General features: G+C 47.9%; 1 protein-coding gene across 2 annotated transcripts in view; it reads right to left on the bottom strand.

Moving 5' to 3' along the window:
* PTGR2 (prostaglandin reductase 2) overlaps positions 1 to 12,385 on the bottom strand; it is a 28,043-nt gene that overhangs the window by 7,247 nt on the left and 8,411 nt on the right. The window contains exons 4-7 of one of the 2 annotated variants that reach the window (XM_076071554.1): positions 10,112 to 10,303; positions 7,089 to 7,259; positions 5,927 to 6,136; positions 399 to 520 (exon numbers count right to left, since the gene is read on the bottom strand). In XM_076071554.1, the coding sequence (XP_075927669.1) occupies positions 399 to 520; positions 5,927 to 6,136; positions 7,089 to 7,259; positions 10,112 to 10,303 (695 nt within the window). The remainder of the gene's footprint in view (positions 1 to 398; positions 521 to 5,926; positions 6,137 to 7,088; positions 7,260 to 10,111; positions 10,304 to 12,385) is intronic. The other variant, XM_076071555.1, reaches the window with a different exon arrangement.

The raw sequence follows: 12,385 nt of genomic DNA, 5'->3' as shown, positions 1-12,385 counted from the left end.
CCAGTACACTCTTTTTAACACCCGAGCCTGTCCCGTGACCCACTTGCCAGCAGTGAGTCTTGCACACTTCACGGAATGACTTCAAAGTGTACCGAGCCTGGCACAAGCTCTACGGTGACGTCACTCGGTGGTAGAACGGAGGGCAAAGGCACAACGCTCACAACAACGGGCGGAGCGCCGGGTGGCTAAACCGCAGAGGGTTGGCACAGCTGGTGCACCAGCCAGTCATCTGTCAACCCATGGCACCTGGGTCTGTCCCGTGACCTCCTGCCAACGGGCCTTCGACACTTCACGTAGCCTGAAAGTGCACCTCGCATGGCACAAGCGCCGTGGTGACGTCACTGCCACTTAGTGGCGAGCGGCGGCAGGTTGTTGTCATCATCGTTATGTGCACATGCCTGCTGATGTTGCGTTCCTGCAGCACGGTCTGTGTGTGCAGTGGGAGAGGAGGCGGGTAGGGCACGTCCTTGTTGTACTGGGAGATCTGCCCACACAGCACCACGTGGCCCCCCACATTCATCTGCAAAGAGTCACGCACACCAGTTACCCACAACACCAGTTGTTCTATCCTTCCCCCACGCCGCTTATTAGCATGGTTAGCCACATACGGTGCGAAAGAAGTTCAACATACATACAATACACCACGAGACGAAAATCCCCCGTCTACCTGTTGGGGCAAGTGCTGTTGTAGGCCAACACAGCCAGCACACAAGGGGGTGGCGTGGCAACCACCACGCCTGGCTGCCCTTGTCTCCCCACTGCTGATGCTTACACACTGTGCCAGGTACTTTTTTAACGACACAGTCGACCTAGGGAAGGCCCAGGACCAGTTCGGATATTCGTCACCGATGTTGGCCGTGATTGGGAATTGAACTTAAGTCGCAAGCAGTAGCGAAATAATTACACTACTGCTCTCCGCACACCTAAACCTCACGCGCACATACGCATGTATGTGCACATGTACAGTGGGGGAAAAAAGTATTTGATCCCCTGCTGATTTTGTACGTTTGCCCACTGACAAAAAAATGATCAGTCTATAATTTTAATGGTAGGTTTATTTGAACAGTGAGGGACAGAATAACAACAACAAAATCCAGAAAAACGCATGTCAAAATATTATAAATTTATTTGCATTTTAATGAGGGAAATAGGTATTTGACCCCCTCTGCAAAACATGACTTAGTACTCGGTGGCAAACCCCTTGTTGGCAATCACAGAGGTCAGACGTTTCTTGTAGTTGGCCACCAGGTTTGCACACATCTCAGGAGGGATTTTGTCCCACTCCTCTTGCAGATCTTCTCCAAGTCATTAAGGTTTCGAGGCTGACGTTTGGCAACTCGAACCTTCAGCTCCCTCCACAGATGTTCTATGGGATTAAGGTCTGGAGACTGGCTAGGCCACTCCAGGACCTTAATGTGCTTCTTCTCGAGCCACTCCTTTGTTGCCTTGGCCGTGTGTTTTGGGTCATTGTCATGCTGGAATACCCATCCACGACCCATTTTCAATGCCCTGGCTGGTGGAAGGAGGTTCTCACCCGAAGATTTGACGGTACATGGCCCCGTACATCGTCCCTTTGATGCGGTGAAGTTGTCCTGTCCCCTTAGCAGAAAAACACCCCCAAAGCATAATGTTTCCACCTCCATGTTTGACGGTGGGGACGGTGTTCTTGGGGTCATAGGCAGCATTCCTCCTCCTCCAAACACGGCGAGTTGAGTTGATGCCAAAGAGCTCCATTTTGGTCTCATCTGACCACAACACTTTCACCCAGTTGTCCTCTGAATCATTCAAATGTTCATTGGCAAACTTCAAACGGGCATGTATATGTGCTTTCTTGAGCAGGGGGACCTTGCGGGCGCTGCAGGATTTCAGTCCTTCACGGCGTAGTGTGTTACCAATTGTTTTTTTGGTGACTATGGTCCCAGCTGCCTTGAGATCATTGACAAGATCCTCCCGTGTAGTTCTGGGCTGATTCCTCACCGTTCTCATGATCATTGCAACTTCACGAGGTGAGATCTTGCATGGAGCCCCAGGCCGAGGGAGATTGACAGTTCTTTTGTGTTTCATCCATTTGCGAATAATCGCACCAACTGTTGTCACCTTCTCACCAAGCTGCTTGGCAATGGTCTTGTAGCCCATTCCAGCCTTGTGTAGGTTTACAATCTTGTCCCTGACATCCTTGGAGAGCTCTTTGGTCTTGGCCATGGTGTAGAGTTTGGAATCTGATTGATTGACTGATTGCTTCTGTGGACAGGTGTCTTTAATACATGTAACAAGCTGAGATTAGGAGCACTCCCTTTAAGAGTGTGCTCCTAATCTCAGCTCGTTACCTGTATAAAAGACACCTGAGAGCCAGAAATCTTTCTGATTGAGAGGGGGTGAAATACTTATTTCCCTCATTAAAATGCAAATCAATTTATAACATTTTTGACATGCGTTTTTCCGGATTTTGTTGTTATTCTGTCTCTCACTGTTCAAATAAACCTACCATTAAAATTATAGACTGATCATTTATTTGTCACTGGGCAAACATACAAAATCAGCAGGGGATCAAATACTTTTTTATCTCACTGTAGGTATGCACACCTCAACTTCGCAAACCCACACATACACACTACCAAGAAGGCAACATACAAACACATCAACTTGCAAACTGCAATATACCAATTCACACGTATGAATTCCTGCAGTCACGAAAACTTTAAGTCAACATGTATGTACGTTGAACTTCTTTCACACCGTACGTAGCCAACCGTGCTAATCAGTGTTCTGCGGAAAAGACAACAAACTAAACACAAAAAACAGTTCTAAAGAAATTAGTTATCAATGTACATTTAAAAGTGCATAGCTCCAGTGGCTTCCTAATATCGGAAGGAAGAGCCTTCCAGACGGCTGCAGAAGCGCATCTAAAAACGCGCGATGTGGTGACCGTCTTTGCTCGATGGCGAGTCAAAAGCCGCTGCGCGAATGGTGACCGGAGTTTGCGTGATGGTTTATGCACCATGACAAGACAAGCAAGGTATCGTGGTTCATTTGTGGCAAGCACTTTGTGTGTAATGAGTGTGACCTTGTAATGTATTCGTTCAGCAAACGGAAGCCAACGAAGCTCGGCGAGCACCAGACACACATGGTCAGATGTTTGTTAGAGTACCCGTCACGACATGTACCAAATAATTTTTTGCACACGCATACACACATATCCACACAACCCAACACACATCCCTATTCAAAAACCATAAATAATGTTCAGAAACCCACATACACTTCAACACAATCACACCCACGCATGCATACCTACACACACACTGACCTACACAGACCCACCCCTACGCCGATACACACGGGCATGCGAACACACATGTGAGTCACTGCCACGTCCTCTGGTGTGCTATGTTTACAAATCGCGAATATGATTTTGAGATCAGTATCAGCATTACCTTAGGTCACGCGGGCACACTGGGTTTGTAATTACGTGTTTTGCTGAACCGATGTTATTTGTAGATATACAACTCTCTTGCAAATCTGCTGCCGACTCGGGGCCTCCACACGCACCCATGCGGTCGTGGAGGACGTTGGACCATACCGCGCTGGTTGTTTCATGGCACATAAACTAAACTATTTAAACTAAACTATTTTTTATTTTACAAGGGTAAGGCCCACTCAGCTATGTACCTCTTTTTCAGAAGCGACCTGGCTATCACAAACGATAGCTCAAGGAAGTGGCCGGAAATGTATACCAGTGAAATATTCGAGAAGCACATTGATTCTAAATGTGGAGGGGAAAAACCGGGAGGACCCAGAGAAAAATCCACGCGACCACGGGGAGAGAGACGTGCAAACCCCAAATATACAGGTGTCAGGAGTGGGGATCGAACCCATGATCTCCTGCATACTAGGCGAGATAGTTAACATCTCATGGCGCCACACTGCGTGTGTAACACTCGCGGGTTTGTCTCAGACCATCGACTCAAGGGAGAGTGAAAATTGTGGCCAAATTTCTCCTGCTACACTGCAGATACAGGCCTCCACCTCGGAGCACGGCAGAGAGTCTCGCACAGTGGTGTGTGCGTGCGATCCACCAACTCCGCGTCCAAGGCACTGGGGTTAGAGGCGTGCGCCCCGTGTCAGTTCCCGAGTTTATTTCGTTGAACCAAAAGTGAGAACTCAAAGAGACCGGGGTGACCTGGGTCACCAAAATGGCAAAAGCAATTAACAAGCACTGAGCGCCAGAGGAAAAACAACCGCACCGAATAAAAAAAAATATCGAAAATAGTGGAAAATAAAATAAATTTCCCGAAATTTAAGTTAATATGGGAAAATTTGATTTAAAAACAGAATGAAATGAACACAAAACATGAACCCATATCTAACAGAGGGGGTCCTAGCCTATAAACATCTGGCAGTTCACCAGGATTGGTTCGAGCAAGCCTGTCTGCTGACGAGGCACTGAATGTCAAAACCGATCTAGAGTTTGCTTGTATTAGACCAATGCTGGTGAGTAGGCCATGTGGCTGATGAGATGTGTACAGCATTCCCTCGTTATTCGGGATACATTCCGGAGATGCTCGTGAAAAGCAACTTTTGCAGGATGATATTGGCTCGATGAAAACCTCGAATGAAATACCTTCAATAAATACAGTAGCTATTGAACATGTAAAAATTATCATAACACGCAAAAAAGTGGTTATAATAAACATAAAATGCAACTAACTAAAAGACCCTGCGAATCTTAGCAGCGTTAATTGAAGCTCTATCGTCGCGACAGTTTTGTTCTTTCACCTGAAGAAGGCTGCTTGTGTTGTGGCCGAAACGTCGTGAGAATTTTATTGTGTTATTTTATTTTATTATTTTATTCTCATTCTACGTGACTTTACCGAAAGAACCAAAGAAGATGAATCCTTGCAGTCACGAAAGCTTTAAATCGAAACTATTAAAGTATTAAATAATAGTTTAGAAATGAACTTACCTTAAATGATGATGATGATTATGTTGTACATCATCACTCTCTCTTGAGACGACTGTCATTAAATATACAGTGGTACCCCGGAGATCGAACTTAATTCGTTCCAGAAGGCCATTCGAACACCGATTTGTTCGAACACCGAATTAATTTTCCCCATAAGAATGAATGTAAATGACATGAATTGGTTCCAGACACAAGACATCTCTCATTATAAAGCATTTTTACACGAAGTTTACAGTAATTACATGCATAGAATCATACAAAAAAACAAGAAACACGATAAATAAATGGAATAAATGAATAAATATATGGAATAATGAAATAAATGAACATTGAACTTTACCTGTAGTAAGGAGAGTTGATGGCTTGAGTGGAAGGTGGTTAGGAGGAGGACGTGGTAAAACCTTTGTCTGGGCAAGCGTCATACACGCTGCTGCCACCACGCGTCTCAGCCGTACAGGTTCTTTCAAGTCGCGATTACCGTTCGACCTCCGAATTTCGTTCAGTTTCCGGAGCAAAAAATGTTCGGAAATACTAAATATGTCGTTCGAACACCGATTTGTTTGAGTTCTGGTGCGTTCGATCTTCAAGGTTCTACTGTATTTGTTTTACATGCGGGGACCGAACGAGAACGGCATAGCCGTCTGCAAAGTAGCACCAAGTTACAGAAACAGCAACGTGAGCTTAGTTTAACGCGTGTAGGCTTTCACGACCAATATTATCCATGTGTGGGTTTACCCTCCAACGCACCGGCGTGCCCAAGTAGTAACTAATCGGCACGTTTCGTTTTCGTGATAAACCTTACCGATTGGCGGGTTTAACGACACATTTTACATTCAAGCCATCTGACCTAACCCCCCCCCCTCCCTAAACCCCCCCCCTACTTTACGGACAACGTGAGTACAGGACGCGAGCCCGAAAACCGCCAAGGGCGGCGAATCTGCCACGTCGTCGTCGTCGTCTCGCCTGCTCGATGACGGCGTCGCTGAGCGGCCCCCCGACGTTGTCGAAGTAGAGGTCGACCCCCTTGGGGCACGCCGAGCGCAGCTGCCCAGCCAGGTCCTCCGCGCGGTAGTCAACCGCCGCATCAAAGCCCAGCTCGGCGGTGAGCACGCGGCACTTGGTGGCCGAGCCGCACACCCCCACCACCTTGCTGCAGCCCTCCAGCCGTGCGATCTGACACCAAAGACAAAGACCCCCCCCCCCACCCCACCCCACCGTATAGCCTTAACATACTGTTGGGGCAAGTGCTGTGACCGGGCACATGCGAAGGACAATGTGCGGGCAGCAACCACGCCCAGCCGCCTTTGTCTCCCCAGTGGAGATGTTTTTAATTCGCACCGTGTACTGTGTAATGACTCTCGGACGACACGAACTGTACTCATTTAAATCTGAGTCAACCTCGGAGAGGCCCACAACCTATTTATATATTCGTCACCGAAGTTGTCCGTGATCGAGAATGAAACGTGGACCACTGGATCTGTAGCGCAGTCTGCTAACAACGACAACCGCCGTTCACCTCTATGTGGTGGTGACATCACCACGGCGCTTTTGCCAGGCTAGGTGCACTTCAAGGCCACGGCTCGTTGGCAGGAGTTCATGGAACAGACCCAGCAGGTGCCATGGGTTGACTTGAGGTGACTGGCAGACGCACCACCGACACTACTATACACACATCCACAACAGCAGCCACCATTCACCACTAAGTGGCGTTGTCGTCATTGTAGTTCTGTCCAAAAGGACTCCAACCTGCTCTCGACCGCCTATCTTCTTCACAATATGCGCACTGTTTCCCTGTTCTTTCCAGCAAATGCAATAAAATATCACCGGAAGGTTGCAGCGATGCTTGAAAACTCCGATTAGCACGGTCGGCTACGTACGGGTGTGAAAGAAGCTTACCATACACGCATATGCATACGAAACAAATACTTATCCAATGACTCAAACAGTACGATAACATACAAATGTAAATAACTTCCGAGGAACAACGCGTGTTGGAAGCCTTTACAGAATCCACGCGTGATTTTTTTCATCCTTCTGTCTTTGTAATCACTGACACCCATCAACGCGTTTTGTTTTTTTTACATTCGGACGATGTCCCTGCCCACCTTGGGGGCCCCACGCTCACCTGCCCGACCAGATGCCCACAGGCCCCGGCCGCACCGCTCACCACCAGGGCCTGCCCGCCGCGTGGCTCGATGTGGCCCCCCGTACGCAGCCCCAGCAGCGCCGTGAGCCCCGGCATCCCCACGGCGCCCAGCGCCAGCGAGGGCCGCTCCGCCAGCCACGCTGGAGCCAGCTGCAACACAGGAGAGGCCTGGTTCACCCTGTGGAGGGCTCTACTTGCACAACAAGGAAATCGGTTTCCTTCTCACGGCGAAAGGCGAATCGGTAAAAAACTAACAGCCCGCGGGGGGTCCTTTGGATGTGATCGTCGGTCCATCCCTCCCTCCCTCCAGCCAGCCAGCTAACCAGCTATACTTTTGTCTAATACAGTTGTAGAATATGATAGCGTATCCCGTGCGTTGGCACGGGTACCGTGGCATGGGTTGAGGGAGTGTGGGTGGGTGCTTGATTGGGGGGAGGCGTAGCATCAGCTCGAACCACGAAGCCAGTTCAAGGATATGAGATGCGGGTGGCATCACACAGATGTGCGCTGTGACGTCACCATCCACGCACACGCAATTGTGCACCATGCCAGCCAGGCAGGCGGGAATCCAAGCAGGAAGCCAGCCAGCAAAAAATATTTCTAATATTGTATAAAACAGTCAAAACGTTTCAAGCAGGAGCCTCTTGAAGAAGGGTGTTGAGACTCTACTGAGAGGCTTTGTCGTCTTTATCGTGTTTGCCGAGTTCCATCCTAAAGGACTATCATGCAAAACAGCCAGTGACAGAGATAATTAATGATAGTACAGCAGATGAGAATCAAAGCATTGCTTACATTGAGCAAGCTTATAGGAACAAGGAGGGAGTTCCAAATCGGAGCAATGCGAGTAATGAAGGAAGACAAATGTTTTGTCCAGGATGAGATAAAAACTCAATCCTTGACATGGGTGTAGGTATCAAGGCGTGAAGTTGATTAGAATGACCGTGGTATTAGTACAAAAGGAGCGATAAGTGACCAAATTACAGATTACATCTGAGTAGCTATTTTTAACAAGTACATTGGTGTCACACAAGTCCAGGCATTGTGTCTACGTCACTGGGAGAATAGTGCAGTGAGTTAGTCACGAAGCTACTGCTTCTCCCTGCCTGGCTGCCTGTCTCTCCAGTGCTCATGTTCACACACTCCATAAGCTATGCATGTTAAGGCTGAGCCAACCTTAGTGAGATCCACGTGAGGTGTTGATACAGTACACCTTTCCATTAGTGCTGTTAACCCTTTCCCGTTCCAAGACGTATGCAACTTGCAGGGTGGGTTTCACCGTTCGCCACTGAATCTCGGAACACGCAAGCGGCACGGCGTTCATTTAGAGAGGCGTAGCGCCGTTGTTTTTAAAGGCACTGTAGTCACCACAGAGAACTGTTGTGACACGACCGCACTCTACGATAGCTGGCGCGAAACTGTGCCACGCGCCCTCCTGCATGGCCTTGCGGGAGCCTTGGTACCGATATTTTTATTCCGGTTCCATGTCGATGACGTACGTCATCATAACGGAATCGAAAGAAAAACTGATGACGTCCCCTCTCAGTGATGCAGATACAATGGCCAACATCTGAACCTGGGGTTAGTGACTGCAACACCACTCCATCGTCTACATAAGATCCAAAGATCCAAACACACAACAACATAATATATCTCCATTTTTACTCTTCACGCAAAGAGATAGGCACATGGACACAAGAAAAATAATGGACACATACGTACACACAAGAACCCATAGAGACGCAACAAAGACAAAGATCCCCCGTATAGCCTTTTAACAGACTGTAGGGGCAAGTGCTGTTAGCACTTACCTATTAAGGCCATACAGATAGGCGCACGCACACACACAGAGATCTAGGCATGTAAAAAAGTAATTGTATTCACATACACACGTATGTGAATACAATTACATACACACGTACGAATAACAACAGCTGCAGTTACCACTAAGTGGCGCTGACATCATCACAGCACTTGTGCCATACAAGTTCACATTGAGGTTACAAGTTCAAAGATCATGAAGAGTCCCAGAAAGGCAATGCAACAATCCACTCTCCAAAGATCTGATAACAGCAAGATGTTTGGTCAATTCTATACACACATGTGCAGAAACAGTGACACACACACATGTACAATGACAAAGATTAATCTTATAGCCTTAAGTGGATTTGGCTTAAGTGCTGTTAGCGAGCACCTATAAAGATTGGCATGGCACATGATGGGGTGGGTGGTCAGCACCATGCCCGGCCGCCTTTGTCTCCCCAGTGGCGATATTTACACCACACCAGATACTCATTTGAGGTTGAGTCGACCTAGGGTAGGCCCAGGACTGTTTCAGATAATTGTCACCCGCCAGAATTGGCCATGAACAGGAATCGAACTCGGGTAGCTGGTTTCATAGTGCAACATGCTAACCGCTACACTACCACTCCCCAAAACAAAGACAAAGATCCCCCGTATATCTTCAACAGACTATTGGGGCAAGTACTGTTAGCGAGCACCTATGAAGCACAGCAAGGCATACTTAAGTAAAACTGACAGATGCACCACACATAAGTACATAGCAACAACAGCCACCATTCGCCACTAAGTGGCGGTGATGTCACTTCAGTGCCTGTGCCAGGCTTGGTGCACTTCAGGGCATAGATAAATAAATAACAAAGATCCCCGTTAAGAGCCTTAACAGACTGTTGGAGCAATTATTATTCGCGAGCACCTACGAAGGCCAGAAAGGCACACTAGGGGGTGGGGTGGACAGAACCACAACAATAGATGGCGATGATGTCACCACAGAGCTTGTGCCAGGCTAGGTGCACCCTAAGGCTATCACGTTAAGTGTGAAAGTCTCGCTGGTGGCAGGAGGTCACGGAACAGACCCAGGTGCCATGGGTTGACTGACTGAGATTACTGGCACCACACTCACACCTACTTACACACACGCAGACCCACACACTTGATTGAACACACGCGGGAGCCTGGTAGAGAGACAGCGGGCGGGTGTGCACCTTCTGCAGGCCACTCGCGGGCAGCACGGCGTGCGTCTGCCAGGGCCAGGAGAAGCTGGTGACCACGTCCCCGGGGCTGAGGCCCTCGCCGCGGGAGGAGAGCACCACGCCCACGCCGCCGCCCTCCGCCACGCCACCCACCGTCCACGCCGACAAGTAGTCGGTACCTGGGTCCTCGTTCATGCGGCAGCGCTGGGCACACGCAGACCGGGTACAGCGCGGGTGGCAAAACATCCAAACAAACTGGTGTCGGCAAATCCATTTCAAAGGCAATGTATATATTATCAGACCATGTTTGTTTGCATGTTCACCACAAGCACCGTGTGTGGTTAATGCAGACTTGATTCCTTGCAAAAGGTTTCTCTATTTGGTGTTTGAACATCTTAACACCTCCTGTTTTATTGCCAGAAAGGGCAAAACCTATTCTCATTTTTGATGCCAACTGCAAGAACTCCTGCTGGAGAACGTCTTTGCCTCATGACACGATGCAAATGAAATAAGTGAAACAAAAGGAATATATCGAGGGGGAAGCACACAGCCTCTGTGGATTATGCAACAACCATCAGCAGTTCCTGCAGAAGTGCATTGTGGTCCTCTTGTCTTAAGCCACCGTCGAAATAAATTTGAGAAAATATGACTTTACTGATAGGCAGCAGTAATATGAGATGACTTTGGGCTGGATTCACACTTACTAGGGCTCATCAACATAGTATAGTCACCAAAGCCCACTGCTTCAAAGTCTGATTCTACAAACCATATCTGTGGAGTTCCCACTTGCACACTCCCAGAGGCAAGAATTTGCAGCACTGAGTATTGATAGGTATAGTCGGTCACATTTGCTCACGTTTTATTTTGATGGTGACATACGACAAGAGGATCACAATGCCATTCTTCGGGGACTGATGGTTTTTGCATAATGCACAGAGACTGTGTACTTTTTCTGTGGGTTGTTGTTGTTGTTTGAAATGCGTTGTTCGAAACGTACGGTTTTCCTGCCTGCACTATTAATGGATTTGTTTTATCATGAACACATTTAATCCAAGTGGGTGAAATAGCCAAATAAATAAACATCCATTTCGGTGACGTCTGCTACATTACGGCGACTTATGAAACGGCCGTAAACGACTGTGCACTCGTTACCAGGCAGTGTCTCACCGGGATGTCTCGGTGGTAACTCTCCCCTGGGCTCACTCATCTGTAACGGTTACCTTCAGCTCACCTCACATAAGCTAGGCACGGGCACGCACACCCCAGCAACGTGTGTGCATGCACGTGTGTAGTGGTGAGTATTGCACTTGTATGGACAAAGACAAATACAAAGATCCCCCGTATAGCTTAAACAGAATTTTGGGGCAAGTGCTGTGAGCGAGCTTGTATACGCACGCACACGCGTGGGTGTGCGTACGACAAGTGCCGTTAGCAAGCTACAGTTTTAGCCACAATGCCGCAAAAGGGGCCTAAATTGGAGGTAAGAGTAATAATACGCGCAATCGGGGATTATTTGACAGCCAATGTGACCATAAGTTCAGCCTTTCCATGTCACATGGCATTGCTACACAGCCTTTTTTTTAGACTGCAGACTCAATGATTTTTAATTGTGGCCATGTAATTATTAGTGGTATATATCATGTTTGTGTGATGACACCAGAGAATTTGAAGAGAGAAAAACCCCACACATATGAGAGAGGGGATACAAGTCAAAAATGTATATCAGAATCAAAATCTTTATAAAGACTGGAGGAATCCAATGAGCGATGAAGCTCTTTTTCACAGATGCCCAGTATCGGTGGGTCAGCAAGTTACAACAACATACAATACAAAATGGTTAGCAGGTCACTCGATATAAATAAATAAAAAGATACATTTTTTACATAAGTCCACATTTATCAAGATTGGGCAAGGCAGCAAAAGTAACAACAAAGGCAGTCCCAGACCACACCAAGATAGCTTGGTCACCCGTTTACCACCCTGTTATCCACTGGCCACTTCATAGCCTGGGAGTATTACAAACGCATTAAACCGATTCCCCTGGAGTAGTCCCATTGCATGTGTTGCATGAGTGTGTGTGTGTGCGTTACCATGTAACGCACACACACACATGCCCCCCAGGTAGCGGTTAGCGTGCTGTGCTATGAGTTCGGTTCCCGCTCACGACCAACACCAGTGATGATTATCCTGGGCCTCCCCTAGGTCGACTCAGCCTCAAATGAGTACCTGGTGCGATGTGTAAACATCGCCACTTGGGAGACGAAGGCGGCCGGGCGTGGTGCTGGC

The sequence above is a fragment of the Petromyzon marinus genome, chromosome 33 (assembly GCF_048934315.1).
Source record: "Petromyzon marinus isolate PM22_M1 ecotype Great Lakes invasive population chromosome 33, UKy_Petmar_22M1.pri1.0, whole genome shotgun sequence".
NCBI lineage: Eukaryota > Metazoa > Chordata > Hyperoartia > Petromyzontiformes > Petromyzontidae > Petromyzon > Petromyzon marinus.
The sequence above is the reverse complement of the archived record's forward strand: the minus strand, read 5'-3'. Positions and strand labels throughout refer to the sequence as shown.